General features: G+C 54.1%; 3 protein-coding genes across 4 annotated transcripts in view; 2 read left to right on the top strand and 1 right to left on the bottom strand.

Moving 5' to 3' along the window:
* The window catches only part of UNCX (UNC homeobox), a 33,347-nt gene extending 23,443 nt beyond the window's left edge, over positions 1-9,904 (bottom strand). The window contains exons 1-2 of the mRNA XM_084886258.1: positions 9,027-9,904; positions 2,312-2,380 (exon numbers count right to left, since the gene is read on the bottom strand). Coding sequence (XP_084742384.1) covers positions 2,312-2,380; positions 9,027-9,236 — 279 coding nt within the window. The 5' untranslated portion in view covers positions 9,237-9,904. The remainder of the gene's footprint in view (positions 1-2,311; positions 2,381-9,026) is intronic.
* Positions 9,905-10,082: 178 nt separating this feature from the next.
* ZFAND2A (zinc finger AN1-type containing 2A) lies at positions 10,083-18,246 on the top strand. Its single transcript, XM_084886271.1, has 5 exons — positions 10,083-10,339; positions 11,930-12,013; positions 12,884-12,978; positions 13,801-13,929; positions 16,304-18,246. The coding sequence occupies exons 2-5, from the start codon at positions 11,959-11,961 to the stop codon at positions 16,457-16,459; spliced, it is 435 nt and encodes a 144-aa protein (XP_084742397.1). The 5' UTR covers positions 10,083-10,339; positions 11,930-11,958; the 3' UTR covers positions 16,460-18,246.
* A 1,541-nt stretch (positions 18,247-19,787) lies between these two features.
* The window catches only part of CHLSN (cholesin), a gene marked incomplete at its 5' end in the record, with an annotated part of 57,905 nt that continues 53,075 nt past the window's right edge, over positions 19,788-24,617 (top strand). Inside the window, 2 exons of one of the 2 annotated variants that reach the window (XM_084886273.1) lie at positions 19,788-19,870; positions 23,229-23,379. In XM_084886273.1, the coding sequence (XP_084742399.1) occupies positions 19,788-19,870; positions 23,229-23,379 (234 nt within the window). Of the gene's footprint in view, positions 20,074-23,228; positions 23,380-24,617 lie in introns of both variants that reach the window. The other variant, XM_084886274.1, reaches the window with a different exon arrangement.

The raw sequence follows: 24,617 nt of genomic DNA, 5'->3' as shown, positions 1-24,617 counted from the left end.
CGACCTCTGCAGGTGAGCTCTGGGCGAGGCACCGCAGGCACCGGGACGACTGAGCCACTGACACCTGAAGTGACACGCGAGGAGGCCCGGTCGGGGGGAGCCCTCGTGTTCTCGGGAAAGACAGGCGGGTAAGCCCTGCTCACGAGAGCACTAAGTGGCTGAATCTCCCACTCCAGCCCCCCCCGCAACCACAGCCGAGGCTGCAAACACCATCCTACACCAGAAAGAGCTTGGCGGCGGCAAACCCTCAGGTGGCTGCCTGGGTGACAGCAGCATGTCAGAGGCCATGCGCCCAGGCCCCTCCTGCCGCGGCAGGAACAGGAGGTGAAGAAGGGGCCACACGGAGGGTGGTGTGCCCCCGTGAGGGGTGCTTCCTCTGCAGCTCACTCTGCGGCAGTTACTGCAGGACCGAATACGACTGGAAACACACGCGTCAGACAGCGTGGGGCGGGAGTGAGCTCCCTCCCTGGGGTGCCAAGCCTGGTCCCTCTAACTCCACAGCAGCCGTGACATGGCCGCCCCGCCTTCCTCTCGGGCCCTGAAGTGTCAGGACTGGCACAGCCCCTCCCCCAACACTGCCTCCACCGGGAGCCTGGGAACTGCTGGCCCGCAGAGGACGCTGCCCCTCGGGGGCTGACAGGACCCGCGTGAGTTGGAAGGCGCCGCGCCCACCAGGCTCTCCTGCTGCCTGGACCCAGAGGCCCGCGGGCAGGCCTGGCCCTTGGTCACTACATCAGGGCTGGTTTCATTTCAGCTGCTGGCAGCAGACGGATGGACGGAAGGATGGATGGACAGACAGATGCAGGAGCCCTCCCCAGAATAGCCCAGGGGGTCGCTGGTGCGCTGGCTGGGGGGTGGCGGGCAAGGCTGCTTTTGCCTCCACACTTCTGCCTCCCGCCCTTCTCATTCACCCCTCCCTTCACTTCCTCCTTCCCCTCAGGCAGAACCCTAACATCTCACAGTGCTCTTGGCACGGCCCCTGGGCTTCTGTCAGCAACACAGACAAGATGGCCCCTGTCCCCCAGGAACGAGTCTGTGTGCATGACACTGCCATGAGCTCAGGCCCTGGGGAAAGCTTGTGGGCGGCCCTCCTCCAACCTCAGACTCACGCAGGCCCTCGAGGCCCATGAGGGACCCTTGGGCCCGGAGCACAGGGCTGGCTGAGCTGCAGGAGTCCTGCTCGGAGGAGGTGGAAATTGTTCCCTTGATCTCACACTTGTATTTGCGCTGCGTCCGGCCAATAGACCTGAGTGATGGACAACCAGCAGCCAGCCAGCCGCAGCCGCTCCACACAGACCCTGGGTGCCTCCAGCACTAGCCGCCAGCGCCAGTGTGGAGCTTGAATATTTAATGCGGTGACTGGTTGGGGGGGGGGGGGTGCGGGCCCGCGCAGAGGGGCCTGGCCCGGACATGACGTCACTGGGAAATCAGGATGATTATTACTTATTCAAAACCCGCTCCGGAACCAGCACCACACTGAACACACAGGCTGACTGTGCATCGGTGTGATTTCCAGCTGAGCCGGTCCCCGTGGTGCTAGACTGGGAGCCCTGCCACAGCACAGGCGGCTCCATCAGAGCAGCACTGTAAAACCAGGAGCAACCTCTGATGGGAGCACGCTTAGGCACAGGTGCGTGGAATCATTGCTCCTTGACAAGCCAAAGCAAGATTAACTGTCCGTCTTGGACAGACATAGAGGTGGCCACATGTCCCAAGTTCATCCAAAGCATTTCCTATTTCTCCTGAAAGAAAATGAGGCTGCATTCTAACCCTGACAAGGCCTACAGCTGCGGGACCAAACATAACCACAGGAGGGTCTGGTCAGACTCCTGCCGGGTGGCCATACTGGTCCTCACCGTGCAGCCCAGGCCTGCCGGTCCTCACACAGTGAAGCCTTGACTGTGAGTGAGACCACAGACCCCTCATCATTGCCCTGGCCTCGCCTACCGTCCCCATGTGCAGCAACTGTTAACTGTTAGCCTTCCCGTACCCACCAATGCAAAAGAGGTATGTGTTTCTCCATTTTGCTTTTATCCAATCCCAGAGGTTCTGCCTCTGTTTCCTCCTCCATCGGTCACACATGGCTGTCATGCACCTTCCTCAGGCTTTTCTCCTTTGATTCAAAATATACAGAAGGAACAACAGCACTGCCACTTCCTGGCCATTCCTCAATCCACGAGGACCTTGCTTCCAGGCCTGCCCTCAGCATTCTGGCTTAAGTAAACTCACAAACCCCCTCAGGTCTGGATGGCCTTTCATGGGCACTTCGCGCAGCTTAAAGATTTAAATGGAAAACAAAGCACTGTCCTACCTCACCGCCTCGGCCTCCTCCTCCCACCGCCTCCACGTGGCAGAACCCTCGTCTCCTGGACGGTGAGCCCTGCAAGTCAAGACGTTTCAGCTGTAATCCATGGTTCTCAACCTGTGGGTCACGAACCCTTTGGGGGTCGAACGACCCTTTCACAGGGGTCACCTAAGACCTCCTGCATATCAGATATTTACATTACGATTCATTAACAGCAGCAAAATTACAGTTATGAAGTAGCAACGAAAATAATTTTATGATTGGGGGTCACCACAACTGAGGAGCTCTATTAAAGGGCCGTGGCAGTAGGAAGGTTGAGAACCACTGCTGTAATCACAGAGTCGTTAAGTGTTTGAATTCCAGGGGAGGGCGCACAGCTCACAGCATGCCGCCCATCTCCCCGGGAAGCGGAGGGAGGTGCGCCTCAGCTCCCACGGAGGGCGAAGGGCGCTCTGCTGCCTGCCCCCACACAGCGACTGCACACTTCCCGCAAACTGGGAACCTCGCCTGGCACAGCAGGGCGCTCCTTGTAGACTCGTGGCGCTGAGAGCATGTCAGGTTGACAGAGGTGCGTGGGCCGCCCACCCGAGGACCCCGTGTGCCCTCCCCAGCCTAGCCTCCCTGACTCTAACGGTTCTGAAAACTACAAGTAAGCGTGGTAAACCGGGTCTTCCATGGATGTGGACATCCGCTCGCCGGAGCCTGATCCCCTGCGCCTGCTGGTCTTCCATGGCCACCCCCTCGACTTGCACAGTACACATCATAGGCTATCAAGTGGTGTGACATCCTTTCTAGAAGCTTCCACCCGGCCAGAGATTCCTCCTCAGTGAATGAGGCCACGTGGAAAGACGTGGTACTCGAGGTTAAGGGGAACCCAGGCGCAGCTGGTGGCTCAGAGGAACGGTGGGCGGGGTGTGTGTGTGTGTGTGTGTGTGTGTGTGTGAGTGTGTGTTTTTCCACACCCTTAATGCACCCCATTTCCCCCTTTCTAACTCGGTATTTGCATTTCCAGTACAAAACTTCCCAGGACAACTGCTGAGGACAGCGCTGAGCAGGGCTCTCCTGCTCGTCAGCCTGACAGAGCTCAGAGGGAAGCCCTGTGCTGATTATCGCAGACGGAGTGAGCCAGTCCTCCTGACTGATGAGCAGGCCCCTGTGCTGGGTAACATGCGGCCACCTCTGCCCTTCAGCTGCCGCCGCCACCGCCATCTGGGCGCCTAGGCCAGTCCCTGTGTCCTGCGTGCTCTGGCTGGCTCCAGTGTGTGAGGGGAAGTCACACGAGTCGTCTCCTGTAGTTCATCTGAGACCACCTGGCAGCCAACGTGGGGCCTATGAGGTGTTCATGCTCCACGCCACGAGTCCCAGGGAAGAGTTGTGACTTCGCTGGCAGCTTCTACTCAAAGGGTCCTGTCTCCCTTCCTGACTCTCAGGTTCCCAGCTCCAGACCCAAAGAGGAATCAATGAAAGGCCCAGTCTCTCAGGAGCTGAGGGGCTTCTGGGAAAACACATTTCCCGTAATAAAAAGGAGACACCCATTAGACAGAGCCCTCTTCTAGAAAGGACTTCAGTGATGAGTGGAAATAGTAGCCTTCTTGCTGACGGGGAGGCCAGGCTGCAGCACCAGGCCCAGACGCTGGGGAGGTGGAGGGAATGGTGGGAGGAGTGTGGTCGGCAATGATGCAGCTGAACTCAGGCCCCGTCTCCTGCCTCTGGGCTTCTCGTCACATGAAAGAAACACAACCTTCTTGTTCAAGACATTTAAAAAGTTGTTTGTAGCCAAAAGCACTCTTATCGTAAGTGTACGTTATTTCCTAGACAGCTGTGTAAGTACACACAGTACAGACATTCTGCTTTCGTCCCCCCTTCAAGGTCCAGCTGAAAGCATTTCGGCAGTACCCTCTGCATGCTACAAAAGCGTCTTTCCATGACTGCCCAGGCCTTGCTGGTCTGGCCTGCCGGCCTCTACCTCACCCCTCGCCAGCGAGGTCAAAGAGGAAGAGATGAGGATGTGGACTCGGGGGCCTGGGTTTGGCTCTCCTCGTAGGCATGTCTCTTCACACCTGCCTCAGTTTCCTCCTCTGTGAAACAAGGACCCTAAAGTGACCTGGCCGTGAAGAGCCTTGGTCCCGACAGAACTGTGTTCCTGACATGCACTGAGGCCTCTAACTGCAAGGAGACTTCTTGTGGTTTGCTGCTGCAGGCTCCGAGGGCCGCCTCGCCTTCCCTGTGGAACCATGAGCACAAGGTCCTTCCTCCCCTGCCGAGCACGAGGCAGCTCTGAGGACCCCCAGGAAGCCCTTGGTCTCACTGTGCGAGAATCCCGGTGTACGGAGGTCTCCTAACCTGTGCCGGTGGCACCTCTCTTTGGATGAATGCAGATGTCCAGTTAGCGACAAAACACTGAACTTAAGAATATGACTTGAGCCTTAGCCAGTTTGGCTCAGTGGACAGAACCTTGGCCCTCGGACGGAAGGATCCCAGGTTCGATTCTGGTCAAGCGCATATACCTCAGTTGCAAGCTTGATCCCAGGCCCTGGTCAGGTGAGTGTGAGTGGGAGGCAACCAGTAGATGTGTCTCTCTCACATCTATATTTCTGTCTGTCTTTCCCACTCCCTTCCACTCTCTCTAAAAATCAATGGAAAAATAACCTCTGGTGAGGATTAAAAAATATATGTATTTTTTAAAAAGAATCTAACTCTCACAACATGGTATGATCTTGGCTAGATCAGGACCAAGAACAGTAGAGGTAAGCCAAGTGGACTCTGGTAAAACTTCTGGGTGACCATTTCCACACACCAGATGATGCTTGTGTGAATTCTGGTTCTGAACAGGCATGTGGGAGTCTGTGTGTCACTTGTGCGTGTGTGCCTATGTGTCTTGGGAAGGAGCAGTGTCCAACCAATTACACTTCTTTGGTTAAAAATTCACTGATGAATCTTTTAAAAAAAAAATTCATCAGATGCTTTTCACATTTCAAAAAGATAAAAGCACCATATAATGAAACTGATAATTTTTAACATTTTACTTTAAAATATATATTGATTTCAGAGAGGAAGGGAGAGGGATAGAAACATCTATGATGAGAATTATAGATTGGCTGCCTCCTGCATGCCTCACACTGAGGATTGAGCCCATAACCCAGGCACGTGCCCTGACCAGGTATGGAACTATGATCTCCTGGTTCCTAGGTCAACACTCAACCACTGAGCCATGCCAGCTAGGCTAACGTCTCACTTTCAAATAATGTGATCTTGTTCCTCCCTGTGGTTTAAGTGCAGTTACCATGGTGACAGGTGTAGTTACTAAGTGCAGTTACCATGGTGACAGGTGTAGGTACTAAGTGCAGTTACCAATGGCGACAGGTGTAGTTACTAAGTGGTTACCATGGTGACAGGTGTAGTTACTAAGTGCAGTTACCATAGTGGCAGGTGTAGTTCCTAAGTGTAGTTACCACGGTGACAGGCAGATACTGCCCTCACACCCACCAGAGATGTCCATGCCCTAACCCTGTACCCGGGCACCTGTACTCCACAGGACAAAGGGGTTTTGCAGCCGTGATTTTGTTAAGGGTCCTGAGATGAGATGACTCTGGTTGTCTGGGTGGCCAACGCCATCGTTTTAAGAGAAAGTCAGAGAAGGAAGAGAGCTGGAGTCAGAGATGTGCCACATCTAACCCATCTCTGGGAGTAACTGAGTGTTACCTCTAACACTGGTTATTTAACATTCACAAGTGACTTTTGGAAATGTGAGTTCATATAGCATTAAGGTAATGGATATTTGTACTTATCCAAAGGCCCAATAAATCAAAGTTCTATAGTAGGATTGTTAACAAATTTAACAATGTGATTTCTGATCCTTGAGTAATGATAATCTTGAAGGTTTTCATTTGTGTTTATACTTCCTTAGTAAATGCTCTTTACAAAAAAACCCTTGTAGAATAAAATTGAAGGCTTTGACTGGCACTGGATTTGAACACCAGGAAGAAGGGGGGATTACTGCTGAGGAAGTTTGCCCACCGTTGCTTAAGGACCTGGGGTGCTGAGGGGTGAGCACCAAGGCAGCAGGTGCAGGAAATGGCTGAGAGTTTGATTTCATTAAACAATAAACCAACAGATTGAGGATGATCAAAAGCAGGTCGTCTACAGCTGGAGAAAGCACTTACCAACACAGAAAGGGAGGAGGTAGAATAATCCCTGGGGTCTTGGTTTGGAATTGAAGGTATGGATATTAATTTTATTGTTTTTATTATTTTAAAATATGTTTTCATTCATTTCGGAGAGAGGAAGAAAGAGGAAGAAACATCAGTGATGAGAATCATAGACTGGCTGCCTCCTGCATGCCTCCTACTGGGGCTGAGCCCTAAACCCGGGCATGTGTCCTGACCTGGGAATTGAACTGTGACCTCCTGGTTCATAGGTTGATGCTCAACCGCTAAGCCAAGCCAGCCAAGGAAATCTTGCTTTCTAAATACCATCTTCCATTAAAAAGAAACAGAGGTGCTGAGAAATCCTGATGCTGGGGGCTGGGCCGGAAGAGTACACACTGAGCCTGGAACATCTTGCACCAGAAGGTAAGGAAGGTTTGAAGAATGATGGAGACACATCAAAAGAACTCAGGATCCAGCTGGATGAGGCTCTTGGACAATTTGAACATCAAAATAGATAATGATAGCAATAGACTACTACCCAAGGAATAAAACACAAACCCATGAATCCATACTGCTACACACAGATGAGTAAAATTAAAGAGAAGGAAAATCTTTTCCTTAAGAATGCCAACTAATAGATGCAGAACAGATGATGGGCATTTTAGAAACTGCACAGTGCACTTGGCAAGGACCACAGTGGCTCAGGCAGAAGTCTTTGGTAAAGGTCAAGAAAGTCAGGTGGAGGAAGAATAAGGTAACAGTGGGTCTCGGGACCTCTCCCTACAGAACACTTATCAACCTACAAATGAAGAAAGGGAGAAACCTGGCAGACACTGCCGTGACTGGTCCTCAAGATTAGTGTTGTCCATTGCAGGACGGGCTGCAACCTTCTGCCGGTGAGCACACCGTTTGTCATTTTCCTGCTGAAAAAAACACGTCCTGTCCTGACACATCAATGGACCCTGAGTCATCTTGTGCCACGTGGCATTGTGTGCACTGCCAACCCTGGATGAGTGACGGGTCCTGTCCTCCACAGCCCCGCCCAGCTCTTGGAGACTCAGCTGCTGGCTTCTTTCACGGAGCCCCTCCGTCTCCTGTCTGGTCTTTCTCTTTCTCTGCTACTTCTTATTTCCCCAGCACTGTCTTTCCCAAAGAACCCTGACTTCTATATATGAAGTCTGTGGGGGTTTTTTTGTTTGTTTGTTTTTTTAACATTTTAAATTGATTTTTAGAGAGGAAGGGAGAGGATCAGAGAGCATTGAGAGAGAAACATCAATGGGCTGCCTCCTACTGGGGATAGAGCCCACAACCTAGGCATGTGCCCTGACCAGAAATGGAATAGGAGAACTTTTTGTTTTGTTAATCCTCACCTGAGGGTATTTTTCCCCACTGATTTTTAGACAGAGTTTAAGAGAGGGGGAGAGACAGAGACACACACATTCATATGTTGCCTCAGGTGCCCTGATTGAACCTCCAGTCTTCAGGAGGTATGTGCCCTTGACTGGAATCGAACCCGGGATCCTTCAGTCCATAGCATGTGCCAATGCTCCCACCACTGAGCAAAACTGGCTAGGGCAAACCAGTGACCTCTTGCTTCATGGGTTGACACTCAACCACTGAGTCATATTAGCTGGGCAAAAGTCTGTGATTATTTTTTTGGGGTGTGTGTGTGATTAATCCTCATCTGAGGATATTACCCATTGATTTCTAGAGACAGTGGAGGGGGGGATGGAGGAAGAGAGAAAAATCAATGTGAGAGAGACACATAGATTGGTGGCCTGCCAAATGCCTTGACCAGGGCCAGGGATCAAACCTGCAACCAAGTTATGTGCCCTTGATCAAAATAAAACCTGGTACCCTTCAGTCCACAGGCTGATGCTCTATCCACTGAGCCAAACCAGTTAGGGCAAAAGTCTATGATTTTTAACTAAAACTGAAAAACTGTCAGGAACAGAAATGACAGAGGACCGGTTGGTGCTAAATTGGAGGGGATTAAACATGATCGTGGATGGGATCCTAGGGGTGGGGAGTGGGGAACACTGTTGACACAGTTGTCAGAATTCAAATGGGGTCTGTGGATTGAAACAACATCGTTTGAATGGTGATTTCCTGCCTTGGTTGGGTGGAGAATTGTTATGTAGGTGTGTCTGCTTCTGAGAAATACACAGGGAGTATCCCGGCATCCTGTCATGTGCAGAACATGATCTCAAACAGCTCTTTTTCTAAGACTAGGGGAAATGGGCATATTTATAATAATGCAAGGGTAATATGCTAATTAGACCAGACGTCTTCCAGAGTTCTTCCTGATGAAGCCAGAGTCTGGGGGAAACCAGCGCAGTCCGGGTGCCTGCGGATGGCCTGGGGGAGGGAAGCCTGGGTCCCAGGAGGGAAGCCTGGGTCTGGAGTGACAGAGGAAAGCCGGTGCTGGGGGGGAGGGGGGGAGGGGAATGGGGGTGGTACTCTTGCAGGAATTTTGTGCGTCAGGCCTCTAGTATGTGTATAAATGCCCGTGCACGCGTGCACACACACGCACACAATCTACCCTTAGTATTTTCCACTCCACCTTTGCGTACCTGCCTACTGGCTAAGATCTGTAACTCCAAAAACCAAGGCTTGCAGAGCTTCCTCGGCCATTGGGCCATGGCCAGGGTGCAGGAACCCCGCAGACAGACCCACGGGCACAGTCCCAGCTGAGGTGCAACCGGTGCCCCCGTTTTCTTGTTCCAGCTCCAGTATGTGAACTGGGGGGTGTTTCGCGGCGGGTTCCGTTGGGGCTCTGGCATTCCTGTGCTTCCGGTGGCGTCAGGCTGTGTGGGGTGGCCCAGCTGGTGCTCCAGGGGCTGCGGGTTCCCTGAGCCCGAGAAGACTGTGCGGTCAACTACGGAGAAGTGATCGCGTCGGGTAAGCAAGTTCGGGCCATTTCAACGTAAAGGAATCCACAGTGCCCATCACACACGGTGTCCTTTCAACGGGAACACAGAGCGCGGCCCCGAGCACGCATGGTGCCGGCTCCCGGGCCCACAGGCCAGCAGCCACGGCCACTTGCGGTGACGCCGTGACGCTGAGGCGACGCCCGGGGTGAGTCCGGCTGCCACGCCACGTCCGGGCTACACCCCACAGTGAAGCCTGCGGCCAGGCACCGCCAGGCGGCTCGGGGAGCAGACAGCCACGTCGGTACCGCCGCAGTCTCTCTATGCTCCTTCAAACCATCCTCGTTCTTCTGGAAAGACCTTTTTCCTCCCTCTCGGACGGCCGCGCTCCAGCACCCCAGCCTCGCTGACCCCGCGGGCCACTGCCCTGACAGCTCCGTACCTCGCTGCGGCCCTCCGCGCCGCCCGCCGGCGCCGTCCAGCGCGGTCCGTCCATCTGCGCGGCCGAGGCCGCCCAGCCGCACGCGCTCGCGGCCGCTCCCCCCACTCCGCTTTCCCGCGCCCGGCGGTGGGCCCAGTGCGCCTGCGCGGCGCTGCGTCACGGTGACTGCGCTTCGAGAAGCTGCGCGAATGCTGGAGAAGGGAGGCGGGGCGTCGAGGAGTGGGCGGGCACACACGGTCGCGACCGGACGGGATTGGTCGGATTTTCGATGACGTTTAGGGGCGCGCCATGAACGGCGGGACGGGATTGGCCTTCCGGAGGTGTCGTCATCGGGGCGCGCGGGAAAGCGGGCGCCCTGGTGCCTCTCGGACGCTTCAGCTGCGAATAAAAGGAAGGGACCTGGGAGTGGCGCGATGCTCCTCTCCTTCCCCGGCTCGGCCGGACCTCCGTCACTTCTCCGGACCAGTTTTCCTCGTCCTTTCGGCGTTGGGCCTCAGAAAAGGACCACCCAGCTCCCCGGCTGCGCCACCTTCGGCACACCTCCGCGGCCGCACCGGCCTTCGACGAGAGCCAGGTGCGGGGCCGGGGTCCAGGCTGGGGGCGGGGCCCGGCTGGAGCTGCGGGGCCGGGTCCAGCCTGAGGGCGGGGCCCGGCGGGAGCTGCGGGGACGGGGGCCAGGGCTGGGGGCGGGGCCCGGCAGGAGCTTCAGGGCCGGGGGCTGGGGGCCGGGGTCCAGCCTGAGGGCGGGGCCCGGCGGGAGCAGCGGGGCCAGGGCTGGGGGCTGGGGGCTGGGGGCGGGGCCCGGCGGGATCCGCGAAGCCAGGGTCCAGGCTAGGGCGGGGCTCAGCGATCGAGCCGCAGCAGGGCTCCGGTTTATGGGGTCGGATTAGCGCGCTAAAGTGCCAGCAGAGCTACCCCGGGGCAGGGCTCTCACGCCGCTGCTGCGGTGTCCAGAACCGAGGCCCGGCGCTCGGCGTTTGCTTTCACCAGAGCGCGGAGCACCCGTTAGGCGTTGCGCGCTGCAACGCAGCGACGGGCAGACCTCGCCCCGCAGGGTTGATAGTAAAGGAAGGTCTGTGTCGGGAAGGGTTACGGGATCTCGGGAGAGCAGCGGCTCTGTGGCTTGGGTGCGGCGGTGGTGAGGATGGTGGCAGAGGGAGCGGCACTATCCCGACCCGAGGGGGCAGCATAGGAGATGCTCCCGGGGGCGGAGAGGGCGGGCGGGATGAATTCTGGGAGGAACTAGAGTTTTCATAGATGAGGGGGGGACCGGGTCACAGAGGGCGCCTCAGTTTTCTCTCCAGCGCAGTGGCTTCACCAATTGTCCCCCCGTTTTCCATGGTGAGTTAACAGCTTGCCTCCTCCCTGATGAACCCCCGAGTGTCGTTAAGGATTAAATTCTAAGTAAAACCCAATGCATAAGAGTTTCAAAGAGCAGCGAGGGACCCAGTTGAATCTCTTCGGGAAAGTAGTCAACCAGCGTGATTTCGCACGTGGTAACAGAGGCTCGTTCATGTCAACAAGTGTATCCAGCAGAAGAAATTAATTGTGCCTTAAACGTCACTGAGGCTGCCATGACCACCCCACACAGCCAGACGCCACCGGAAGCACAGGATTTGGTTAAATCCACAGGCAGCTGTGCAGACTGGAAATGGGAAACCCATGTCCACATGTGTCACACTTGGGGTTTGCTGAAATCCTGAATTGGCGTTGATTCCAAATGAGCTGGTACTCCTCCCCACACCCTTCCACCCAAATTTTTCTCTTTGTTGAAAGAAGAATTTGTGAAGCTTTGTCCCCCGAAGGGGATGGCGGACATTTTTTTTAAATATATTTTATTGATTTTTGTAAAGAGAGGAAGGGAGAGAGATAGAGAGCTAGAAACATCAATGAGAGAGTCATCGATCAGCTGCCTCTTGCACACCCCCCACTGGGTATATGCCTGCAACCAAGGTACATGCCCTTGACCGGAATCGAGCCTGGGACCCTTCAGTCCGCAGACCGACACTCTACCACTGAGTCAAACAGGCTTCGGCGGGATGACGGACATTTATTAACGTTCCCTACAGAGCACGTTAGTGTGCTCTCTTCAGCTGCAAGTTACAAACCCTGGTGGCCACCACCAGCCGCCCTTGCTCGCCTCCTGACGCTCTCATTCCTGTAGGTGCTGCTACACTCTGCCACTCTCTCCTGATGGAGCTCCCTGACTTGGGGAAGCACTGTTCAGAAGAGACCTGCAAGCAGCTAGGTAAGCCCTTTAAGAGATGTTACTAGGAAATGGGTAATTTGTTGGCTGTTTTGTAGGGGAGAAATAGCTGTTGCATTAGTTGCCAGGACCAAGTGGATAGAAGTGTGCTGCTTAAATACTCATGACACCACATGGGATGGACGCTCCTTTGAAAATATAGCTTTATAGATTCTTCAGTGTTGCTGGCACTGTGAAGTTCATGACTCCCACCCTCAATTTTTTCTCATGAGGAGTACCTTAAAAATGTGTTTGACAGTCATAGAGAACTTAGTGGAGTTTCCTATCTTATATAATAAAACCCTAATAATGTGAATTGACTGAAGAGTGGATCCATCGGTTGCTATGATGTATACTGACCACCAGGGGGCAGATGCTCAACGCAGGAGCTGCCATGACTCACACTGGCCATCCTATCTAATAAAAGGATAATATGCAAATTGCCCATCACTCCAACACACAATATGGCTGCCCCCAGGTGGTCAAAGATGGCCTCTTGTTTAAAAATAATAAACAGTACCACAGAACGGACCTGGTGCCAACTAACACTCAGCATCCCCCAAGTAGGACACAGGCCCCACCACCACCCGGAGCAACACCAAATCACAGCCAATGCTGCCAAGACCCCCTGGGGCAAAATGCGGCCCATAGCCCAGGCCAGCCCAGCCCGGAAGGGGTTGCTGTGGGTGCCGGGTAATGACATCACATAGCAATGCCTGGCTTCCTCCCCAGTAACCAGCCTCCTTGCAGCTTTCTTCGGCTCAGAAACACAGCTTGCTTTCTATCCAGGTGCAGACATTTTACAATTTAACCAAATGTGAAGTGTTTTTTTGTGTATGTGTGTTTTTTTTGTTTTTGTTTTTGTTTTTTTAGATTTTCTTCCATTGAAATGTGATGTATGTAAGCAATGTTTCTGTAAAGATCATTTTACCTGCGCTGCGCATAAATGTTCCTTTGCATACAAGAAGGTAATTAATCATGCTTTATTTGAAAGATTCTAGTTCTTGCTCTTTAAAGCTGTGCTGTCCAGGATGGACACCAGCCTCATGTAGCTAATAACTTGATTACAGTTAAGCAAACCTTAAGGTCAGACTCTCAGTCACACTGGCCCGTTCCGGTGTTGAGTGATCACAGGACAGCGATGGCTGTACTCCGAAGGATGGTGTGGCTACGGAGCCTCTCCGCCATCGCAGGAAGTTCCGGGCAGCACAGCCCTCGGTACTTCTGCAGGTGGATCCCAGCCCGTGGTCACCGTTTCCGAGTGAGCTTTGTCATCGGGCAGTCAGAAATGGGAGTGACCTGGAGTCACATGCTTCCTTCAGTGCTGGCTGGCGTCTGAGCCTCCAGGGTGTTCCAGGTCGCCAGGTGGGGCAGGTGACTCACTCATGTTTACAGGCACTGATGACCAGGCCCAGCTACTCCGTTCATTTGCCGACTTGACCTCCCCTGTCCCTAGGGAGATCAGTGGCAATGCTTTTTTCATAGATTTGCTAACTGAGGGAGCATTCCTGGGTGACTTTTCAGCTCATCCCCCAGACGTAGGCCCTGTGATTCTGTGATTACCTGTCACCTTCTGGATGTCAGTTGTCACTCAGTGTTCTCACTGAGCTGTTTCCTCAGCTCCTGCCCAGGCTCGGAGGTGTTTTGACTGTGAGCCATTGAGCTGCTGGGAGCCGTGTTCTCACGGGTTGATGGGCATCTGGCTGCTCTTACGCACTGCACTGTCTTGTTTTTTCTCATGTGAGTTTCAGTCGCCTGAGTCTGGAATGTCATCTGTGTTCATTCTTTAGGATATTCAGGTCCCAGTGTGCCCGCTTTGTAGCCGCCCAATCCCAGTAAAGAAGGGGGAGATACCAGATGTGGTGGTTGGTGAGCACATGGATGGAGATTGTAGAGGCCGTCCTGGGAAGAAGGAGAAGGTGAGGACCAGTTCCCTGCCAGCTCTGTGAGAGTGGGAATGGGCCATTCTTAGGGGAATGGGCCAGTTATCGCACTGAAAATTCATCCTGATAGTTTGTGTACAAACTGAAGCTCTAATAAAGTTAGTGTTGTGAGTGGCGTAGGCTTTTACAGTCAAATAAACATTCTCTGAGTATTTGGGTCTATGGGTCTACGGACATTTATTAACGTTCCCGTGCCGGGATTTACTTTCTTTTTTTGTGTATTAATCCTCACCCAAGGATATTTTCCCCCGTTGATTTTTAGAGACTGGAAGGGAGGAAGGGAGGCAGGGAGAGAGAGGAACAAATGGATTGGTTGCCTCCCACATGCGCCCCAATGTCCTGGGATTGAACCTGCATCCAACTTTGTGCCATTGACCAGGAGTCAAACCTGCGATCCTTTGGTGTGCAGCTGGCGCTCTAACCACTGAGCCACCAACCAGCACAGATTTGCTTTCCTTACGGGAACCTCACACTTTCTCCCAAGATGGAGAGTTAATGTGGTTGTGGAGAGCTGTTCTGTGAGTGCCTGCTTTCCCCCGAGCACCTCTGGGAAGTGCAGGAGGAAGTGAAGCGGAGAGGACCAGAATTCTCTCCGGGCAGCTGGTGGGGTCAGTTCTGTCCCTGCTCATGGGCTTTTTCTTTTAAAGTAATATTTTTAAAAAATATATTTTATTGATTTTTCACAGAGAGGAAGAGAGAGAGAGAGCTAGAAACATCGATGAGAGAGATACATCGACCAGCTGCCTCCTGCACACCCCCCACCGGGGATGTGCCTGCAACCAAGGTACATGCCCTTGACTGGAATCGAACCTGGGACCTTTTGGTCCACAGGTGACGCTCTATCCACTGAGCCAAACCGGTTCTGGCAGAAACTGGCTTTTGTTTAGCCTAAATCTCAGTTTCAGCCATGGGTCCTTATTTGTAGTTACCAACCAGCTTAACATGTTACGTTAAGTACATAGCAATTACGATCTCAGTAAATAAATGTAACTCTTAACTCCGTTAACGCTGCCTCCTCGAACCCGAGAGAATAACGTCCCTGCACCTTAGCCGCTCAGCACCCTGCCTGACCTCGCCTCTCCCCTGCTCTCGCTGCACACTGCGTGCTCTGCCCTCGGCCCTCGGGAAGGTCTTCCAAAGCAAAGACCCACAAACCAGGTGACTCCGAACTGGCATGGTCTTCTCATTCTTGGCTCAGCCCAGACTTTCCACCTGAATCCTTCCCTCCGCTCATGTAGGTGTGGCCTCCATGTTCTTCTGGAGCTCTTTGCTCCCCTACCTGCTGCCGACATCGGTGTTCTCCCAGGCCCAGCCCCTGTGTCCCTGCTGGCTGCAGGCTCAGGTCACTTGAGGCAGCTCACACCTGCCCTTGCGGAGGGCTGCCCCAGGCTGCTGGACACCTCTCTTCATTGGCATTCTTTTTTTCTTTTTCTTTCTTTTTTTAAAAAACATTTTATTGATTTTTTACAGAGAGGAAGGGAGAAAGATAGAGAGCCAAAAATGTCGATGAAAGAGAAGCATCGACCAGCAGCCTCCTGCACATCCCCCACTGGGGATGTGCCCGCAGCCAACGTACATGCCCTTGACTGGAATCGAACCCGGGACCTTTCAGTCTGCAGACCGATGCTCTACCACTGAGCCAAACTGGTTTCGGCTTCATTGGCATTCTTAACCTTTACACACTCAGAAGTGCCTGGGGCTGTAGATCGATGTTCCAGCTCCCTTCCTGGTGGGGACACCTCCATGTCTCCTGAGCCCCTGGAGCCAGCATCTCTCTGAGGGACTGTGCATGATGCTACATGCTTAGCCTCCTTCCTTCCCATGTCCCCAGCTCCCACTCCCAAGGGGGGGGGGGTGTGTTTCTGAGAATACCTAATCACCCTACAGGAATCCCAACTAAACAGCTGCTTTTATATTTGTCACTTATTAAAACTTTCTCCTTAATGAGTAGTCATTTTTTATAGTAAAACTAGAGGCCCAGTGCATGAAATTTGTATACTCAGAAAGGTCCCTCAGACTGGCCTGTGCCATCTCAAAGTCCAGGAGCCCTCAGGGGATGTCTGACTGACGGCTTAGCACTGCAGCTGTGAGCCTGTCTTCTGGTGGTGCTCCCCCTGTGGGAGCGCGCTGACCACCAGGGGACAGCTCCTGTATTGAGCGTCTACCCCTGGTGGTCAGTGCACATCATAGAGACCAGTTATTCTGCCCTTCAGTCAATTTACATATTATACTTTTACATTCCTAGAAACTAAGAACAGTTTCCAGTTAAATGTTAATGGTCTTACTGTGGGGCTTGTTAAAGAATTGCTTATGGACACAATTGAAGTACTGAAGCAGCTGGCTTTCTCAGGTTTTCACCTTCCGGTGCTCGAAAAAGGGCTGTAAGAAGAAAGAGATGCTGCCCGTGGCTTGTGGCCAGTGTCGTGGCAACTTCTGCTTTCAGCACAGACATCCTCTGGATCATAGCTGCACACACGTGAGCAGAGCCGTCGGCATCGCAGGGTGAGAAGTCCCAGCCGGCGGGCTGGCCTGACACCTCCCTGACAAGGGGAGAGCCAGCTTCCAGCCCCTGGAGGGCGGCTCGCAGCCTGGACCATCGTGCTCTGTCAGGTGGTGGGTGCAGGAGTTGTGTGAAGATCATCTTCATTAAAGCTGGATTCTAAATTAAAGTTGGAGTCTAGCTGTGTTGTTTCCTGGGCTGCTGTAGCCAAGACCCACTAACGGGTGGCTCAAACAACAGGATTCCTGTTGAGCTGAGATGAGGTGCTCGAGCTGGTTCCCCTGGAGGTTCTGAGGGAGAGTGTGCCAGCCTCTCCCCTCACTGCCCGAGGGCGTGGTCAGTCTTGGTGTTCTTGGTTTGCAGCCATATCAGCCCATTTGTTTTCCCGTTCACAGGGTGCGCCCCCCTTTTATGGACCCAGTGGTATTGACCTAGGGTCCCCCCCACTCCACTAGGAGCTCATCCTACCTAGTCCCATCTGCAGCGGCCCTGCATCCAGGAGATGTCACATTCTCAGGCTCTGAGGGTTAGGACTTCAGCTACCATTTGGGACACAATTGAACCCATTCACTAGTGTTGTTAACTAGAGGACTTCGACTTCCTTGGGTCAGTAAAGCATCTGCCTGTCGAATAGAGATGGGAGTTCCTTCCTTTTTAGTTACATTTGCTTGTTTCTCTGTGGTTCCATTTGCTTGTTACACTCTGGTCTGCGGGCTCTGGGCTGACTGCTGCCCTCATTGCCTGTGGCTCTGGGGGAAGCTGGGAAGGGGTTGGCTGACTGGGTCTGACCTCTCTGTGCAGGTGTCAGCTGTGAGAGCCTCCGAGTCTGAACCATCGGGCCCCTTGAACACGCGGCCCTCCTCTTGGCTGGCTCAGTGACTCGGGTGTTAGTCCAGATGGCACGCGTGGGTCTAGTTGCTTGGGGGGGGGGGGGGGCAGGCGGGCAGGGCCCTGGGTTATAGGTACAGTTGATTCCCGAGCATTGTGGTCCAGCAGCAATACCTGAGGGTTTCTGCAGCCCCGTGTTCGGCCGATGGGTGATCTGCACATCTCGTTAATGGGGACTTGTGTAAGGGAGTCAGTCTTTTGTTCTTTCAGATCGAAAGTGAGGTGATGATCCTGGGTCTGCTCCAGCTGCAGAGGCTGGTTTGGGGGTCCACTGACGAGAATATGGTGCTCTGGCCCTTTCATATTCGCACAGCACAGGTCTGAAGCTTCACACTTTCCCAGTGAAACATAAATCCTTTCCGCAAGATGAGCGACCGAGGGCATCATACCCGAGGCGGGTTAAATTGCTCTCTGCCCGCCCTCCCTCCAGATAAAAGGAATTGGCTTGAAGAGACAAGGGCCGAGCTGTTTGTCAGGCACGAATCTGAAGGAGCTTCCCCACCAAACAGCAGAGAGGTGACCGCACTCGGCTTCCTCGTAGGCTTCTGTGGTGGACCCTGAGGATTTGCACGTCCAAGTTCCCGGGTAGTGCTGCTGCATCAGAGCTGCTGTGGTCACAGCCGAGACAGAGCACGTGGAAGGCGCCAGCGAGCCATTGACTTGATCCAGTTGTTAGGAAAGCTGTGAGTCTGTTGGTAACTTGGGATGTGAACTGTACTTTTTGAACTGCAAGCCATGAGATCTGAGCATAGATCAGGTCTCATGAAAATGTTTGTCCAAGTTGAGAAGAAAACACTGGTTCCGAAAGCAATACCATTTTAAAAGTAAAATATCTCACTTAAAAAGTTACATGTTGAAATGTGTTTTGGATATGATGGATTAAATGAAATACTAAAGTTTTTTCACTGGTTTCCATTTTGTTTTTTAACTGGCTACCAACAAGACATTTAAAAACAGGTGGGTGGCTGCATTCTGTCAGACAACACCGCTCCTTGATCCGCACACTGAAGGCAGCAGTCCCACACTTCTCAGAAGAATCGTCCTCTCCCTCCTGTCTGTCCCTGCCTTCAGGTGGGATTGGGGCGTCAGTGTCGCAGAGCTTTCTGGGGAGCACCAAGCACCCTGCATGTCCTCGTGCAAGTGGCTCCAGGGTGTGCAAGGCCAGGAGAGCAGAAGCCCCTGTGCAAGACAGAGGTCTTGCTCTCTTCTTTGCATCCACAAATTCTTTGCATCCACAAGGACCGAGGCTCTGGTCTGCCTTCCTGCCCAGCCTCTCACCAATGGCTCCAGATAGGACTTGAGGTTGTATGGGGTGTGTGCCCAAAGGGTAAGCCGCACCACACTGGACACTCACACAGTGCCAGCATTAATATTCTGGAAGTTTGGGGAGTTCCTTTAGTGTCAGGAGTCTGTGCATTGTTGAGTAAAGCCTGAGCATTAAGTAGGTTGGTGCTCCATCTCTACCCAGGGCAGGAAGCTTTTTTTTTGGCGGAGTTTTAAAGCCTAGTGGGAGTCTTTTTGTGTTGTTTTTAAAAATATATTTTTATGGATTTGAGAGAGGAAGGGAGAGGGAGAGATAGCAGAAGGATCAATGATAGAGAATTATTGATTGGTTGCCTCCTGCACACTCCCTGTTGGGGATGGAGCCAGCAACCCCGGATATGACCAGAATCAAACCCAGAACCCTCAGTCCACAGGCAATACTCTACCCACTGAGCCAAACTGGCGAGGGCCCAGTGGGAGCAGTGGAATAGCTCTTTCTGTAGTCATTAACATTGGACACGCTCACACCTGTGGCCCAGAAATCCTGAGTATGTGCTTTGCAGAGACTCATGCCTGCACATTCCTGTCCAGCCGTCACCCCTTCTCAGTTCTCATCTTAGCAGTGGGCCACACAAGCTGTCTTCCTTTCCTTCCATTCTCAGTGTCTGGACTGTTAAATATTTCTAAAAACCAAAGAACGAGGATTTAACTCGGGCATCTACAGCCCGGATGCCTAATTTTACCGGCTTCGAATCAGATACACATGGCCACTAATCAGAACTTACAACACTCGCAGACATGGCTCTACTGCATTTGAAAACCTTCGCACACGTGTAATGGTGACGTTTAAACATGATACACAGTTTACGTCATTAATCGAACAATTTATACACATTTGATGTTTGAGATGAATCCCCGCGGACCACAACAGGCGTCGTTCATTCAAGTCCAAGGGGCCAGCACCCGGCGGTCTCCGAGCCTCAGGACAGCCGAGCCCCAGGCCAGAAACCGCGGAGCGGGGCCCACACTCCGCGGCCGCACGAGGGGAGGGGTTGCCTGGCAACTGGCGGCTCTCTGCGACTGGCGGCGTCCAGAGATGACGCCGCCGGCCCGCACCCAGCCCCGCCCCCTGGAAGCCGCCGCTTGCTATTGGTCGGCCGCGAGACGGAGGCGGTCTCGTCCAATGGGCGGCGCCGCTGCGGAGGGCGGGACGGCGTTACCTGGGCGCCGGGTCTGCCGGAAGCCGGCGTCGGCGGCCACGCGCAGGTAGGCGAGCGCGGCGGTGTCTCCGAGTCGGGGCGGCCGCCGCGTGGGGGCGTGGGCCGGGAGGAGCGCTCGCGGGGCGGCGGGAGGGCCAGGCGGAGCCTCGGCGGCCTGGGGGCGGGCCGCGGGGACCTCGCGCGCGGTGGCCGGCGGAGCGCCAGGGCGGCACGCGTGAGGGGACGGGCCCCAGCGGCGCCGAGAGCGAGGTGAGCGTGAGGCGGGCGGGCGAGGCCGCACGGGACCTGCAAGCGCCGAGGGCGCCCCTTCTCCGCGTGCAGCGGCACTTGGGGTCTTCCCGCGGAGTGAGGCGGTGCATGAGGGACTGGCGGGCCGGGGGCCTGTCTGTCGGTGTGTCGCTGGGTACTTTTGCCCAGCCTGGAGTTTTCTCGGGCAGGCATTTAAAAAATAGATATTCTCGCCGAAACCGGTTTTGCTCAGTGGTTAGAGCGTCAGCCTGCAGACTGAAAGGTCCCAGGTTCGATTCCGGTCAGGGGCATGTACCTTGGTTGTGGGCACATTCCCAGTAAGGGAGTGTGCAGGAGGCAACTGAGAGATGATTCTCTCTCATCGATGTTTCTAACTCTCTATTTCTCTCCCTTCCTCTCTGTAAAAAATCAATAAAATACATATTTTAAAAAAAAATTTTAAAAATAGATATTCTCTTGACTTCAGAGAGGAAGGGAGAACAGAAACATCCACGATGAGAGAAAAACGCCTCACACTGGGGATCCAGCTTAACCGGGGCGTGTGCCCTAACCAGGAATCGAACCCGTGACCTGGTTCATAGGTCAGGGCCCAACCACTGAGCACACATTTTTTTGGAGGATTGGGGTCATTATGAGGGTGCGGCCTGGAGCTGTTAGGAACTGTTAGTGTTTTGTTCGGGTCTTACCCGCTGAGGTGGAGGTGGAGTGGAGTGGGGCCAGAGGATCTGTTGGCCCTGGGATGGCGGGAGCGTCCTTGGGTGGCTGGCTAGGGTGTGAGTGACGGCCCTGGAGGTTTCTCCGGAGAAGGAAGCAGTGGAAGATGTGGGACCTTGTGGTTGTTGATTCCTTGGCAGGGAAGGAAGAGGGTGCGGGAGGCGGGGGTGTGCCCCAGCACCCAAGAACAGCATTGGGCCTTGTGGGAGCCTGCACGGTTTCCATGGTAACAGGGGAGGACAGGGCCCAAGATGAGGAGCTTGTGGCAGTTGGGGGATAGGGAGTTAAGGTCTGAGAATGGAGGAGGGGCGGGGAAGGTGCTGGGCAGTGGCCGCAGTTGGGAGAAGTGGTGGGATTCCTGGGGGGCATTGGAGATCGCCCTGGGGCTGGGGTGACCCACCAGCCTGGTCCTGGGGGCTTTGGCCAGCAGGAAGGAGCAGGTCCTGGAGTGGGGGTTTTGCCGGAGAGAAGCTGAGCGTGTGTGTAAGGGCGGGACGAATGATGGTCGGGAACTTGCATGTGGACCTGGAGGATTGCAGAGGTGGTGAGCTGGAAAGAGCCAGAGAGATGGGAGGTGGGCTTGGTGGGTGGGATAACAGGGTTTAGAGTTTGGCTGGAGGGTACGGGGGACTGAGTAGAGTCAGGGAGCAGAAGAGCAGGCGTTGGAGGCCATTGGTCTAGGTGGGCAAGCCTGAACTTGGAATAGTTCTGCATCAAGGTGGGCAGAGCACAGACACCGCCCTGGGCGCAGGGACTGGGCCTCGGCTTACCCGCCCTGGGACTGGCCTCTGACCTAGAGGATGGTGGGGCGCAGACCCTCCCGGAGGGACTCTGTCCTGTGAGCTGGGCGGTGCCCTTCCCCATGACGGAGTGGCTGGCCGTTGCCGTGAGAGGGCGCTCTGGGTCCTCCGCATCCTCCCAGAGCTCAGTTATCCCCTGTCTGACTAGCCGGGCGGAAGTGGCATGGCCTGTGATTGGCACTTCCCAAATGGTCAGTGGTGTTGAGCATCTTTCCATGTGCTTATTAGCCATTTAAGTATCTTTGGGAAATTTCATATTCACATCTCTTTGCCCATTTTTAAATAAGGCTATTTGTCTTTTCTTTTTTTTCCTGAGTTGCAAGAGTTCTCACACATTCTGGATACAAGTCTCCGGTCAGGTATATGACTTGCACGCATTTTCTCCAATTCTGTATGTAGGTTGCCTTTTTATTTTCTTGCAGCACAAGCCTTTTTTATTCTGACCAGTCACTCACCTGTTTTTTTTCCTTTTGATGCTTACAGTTTGGTGTCACATCTTAGAAGCTGTTGTCAGGCCATGAAGAGCTACTCCTAGGTTTTCTTTTTAAACTTTGATAGTTGAGCTCTCACAGTTGGGTGTTTTACTCTTTTTGAGAGAATTTTGTGTGTGGCGTGAGGTCGGGTCCAACTCCTTCTGCATGGGACGTCCAGTTGTCCCAGTCTCTGCTGAAGAGACTGCTCTTTCTCACCGGATGGTCTCAGCCCCTGTCGATAACCCACTAACTATGGGTGTCAGGAAATGTAGTTTTCTGTACAAACATTGTCTCAGATTCACAAGTTGTCAGCTCTTGGAACTATTAAAAGAAACCTTTCTATAACATGGAAAAGTCTCCCCCCACCCCCACCCCCACCCCTTTTAGCAAATATACTTAGTGATTAAACTTTTTGATGATGACTTGCAGAATGAATATAGATTTCACTTAACTTTTATGGTAACTGTTATGTAAATATTTGCTAAACTTTTCTTATTTCTTCAACAAGGTAATTGCTGGCAGAGTTCTTTGTCTTTTCAAAGCCCTTTTGTCAACAGTCTCTTATTCTTTTCAGGTTTCTTGTCACAGTGCTAATTATGCTTTTCAAGCCTACAGCCTTGAGAAATGCAAGATAAAACTGAGCTGTGAAAAATAGTTCCTGTAACCCCACCCCTTAGGCCAAGGTTTTGTTGATGCCCTTCAGACATTTTCATAGCTGGGGATATATATACGAAATTGGAGCTTTCTCTATTGTTATTTCAGCATTTTCTTAAAAACAAAATTGGACAATACTACAATAGTGTTCTACATTTTTAATTCTATATCTGTAACACGTTCTCATTTGTTGTGATTTTTAAAAGATGTTTTTATTAATTTCAGAGAGATGAAGAGAGAGAGAAAAATAGCATTGATGAGAGAGAATGATTGATTGGCTGCCTCCTGCCCTACCCTGCCGGGCGACGCTCAACCACTGAGCCATACAGCTGGGCTACTGAGATTTTTGGATGGATTCCATTGCACTGGTTTATCCTGCTTGACTTACTCAGGCCTATGCTGCTCTGTGGCGAGGTCATTTCCGCTAAAAGGAAGCGATGTGAAATGCATGCGTGTGTCTGCAGGCTGGTCACCACATGGCCACATGACCTCTCTTCCCTCTGCTTTCCGGCAGGATGGCCGCTCAGAAGAAGAAAGCGCCCGGAGCGCCAGGCACCCCGGAGAGAAAGCGCAGGAAGGTGAGGAAGGTGGCGGCGGCGGCAGAAGAGAAGCCGCCGGCACCGGCACCAGCGGCCGCGCCGGGCTCCACGGAGGCCCGTCCTGAGGTGGGTGCAGCTGCGCGGCTCACCTGGAGGGACAGGTCGGCGGTGCTGCCGGCATCTGGTGGCGCAGAGGATGGCACTGTGACGGGTGGCGCCCGGTGTCCCCGGAAGCTCGTAGGACAGTAATCCCGCCCCTCTGGGTGGGACACATGACTGTCCTTGAGCCACCACACCTGTGTTTCCGGGGTTTGATGCTCCACGCGGTGCTGGGAGTGAGGCTGGAGCGGGGCCTGTGGGCTGTGCACGCGGACCAGGGTGGCCTGGCACCCAGGGGAGACCGGAGCGGCCAGGGAGCTGCGTGTGGGAATTGGCGTCTGCAGTGCCTTATCGAGCAGCGTGTGATCCACACGGCAGCGCGTGCCGGGTCTGCGCCACCACGAGCTGAGTGAGACGGTGCTTGGCTGCCGCCGCCCCTCCCGCTCCTGGTGTGCAGCGGTCAGAGCACAGGATGCACCAATCAGTCACCGGCAGCAGGTTTGCTGAGGGTCACGCAGTGCTGGGGGGGTAACCACGCCAGTGAGCCGGGTGCAGTGCCGTGTGGTCCTGCCTCGGGTCAGTGATCTGATTCCCCATGAACTGGACAGCTGGACGCTCTGGAGTGGCCGCGGGCTGCTCCCTAACTCCGGCTGGGAAGCCCTTGCTGGGCCAGGGCTTGTTGCTGGCGGCTGTTTGTTCCCTCCACATCCCATTTCAGAGCGGCCAGTGGTTGTGCCCAGGGCTCTTGCCCGGGGCAGGGACAGGCAGCCTTTGTTCAGGACATGGGGAGGGTCATGGCGCAGGGGGACAGGGGCAGGAGAGCAGGCGCGCTGAGCCTCAGAGCAGACGTCAGCACGAGAGTGTGTGGCATCGGGGCCGGGAATGGGTTCCCAGGGCCACCGTGAGAGTCTGGAGGTGCTGCAGGGTCTGACGACGGGCCGGGTCGCTCCAGGACCTCATCCCGGGAGGCAGCTCTGCTCTCAGGAGGCAGCGTGCACCAGTTTGGCCGGCCGACTGGGTGCAGAGGGAGGGCAGGGGTGTGCCAAGAAGGTGCCTGGCTTAGCCGGGCTGTGGGGCAAGAAGCCAGGCCAGCACCCAGGACCCCACTCGTCCTGCACCCTGAGGACCTACAAGGTCGGGACTCATGGGAGCTCAGGCCACTCTCCTGCTCCCACGGCCCTGGGTCAAGAACCCCTGCTTTGTGGCCGCCGGCCTGGCTGTGGGTGCAGCCCCCCCAGTCCCTGTGCCTCCGGCTCGCTCTTCTC

This window comes from Pipistrellus hanaki (genome assembly GCF_964339955.1).
Source record: "Pipistrellus hanaki genome assembly, chromosome: 5".
NCBI classification, from domain to species: Eukaryota; Metazoa; Chordata; class Mammalia; order Chiroptera; family Vespertilionidae; genus Pipistrellus; species Pipistrellus hanaki.
The sequence above is the reverse complement of the archived record's forward strand: the minus strand, read 5'-3'. Positions and strand labels throughout refer to the sequence as shown.

What these genes read in the sequence shown, in the direction of transcription:
- ZFAND2A (XM_084886271.1), top strand. Translation starts at nt 11,959, where the DNA reads ATGGAGCTCCCTGACTTGGGGAAGCACTGTTCAGAAGAGACCTGCAAG. An exon ending in AGAGACCTGCAAGCAGCTAG is followed by an intron (nt 12,014 to 12,883) that starts GTAAGCCCTTTA and finishes TTGTTTTTTTAG; the next exon opens with ATTTTCTTCCATTGAAATGT. An exon ending in GTCCTGGGAAGAAGGAGAAG is followed by an intron (nt 13,930 to 16,303) that starts GTGAGGACCAGT and finishes TGGCTTTCTCAG; the next exon opens with GTTTTCACCTTCCGGTGCTC.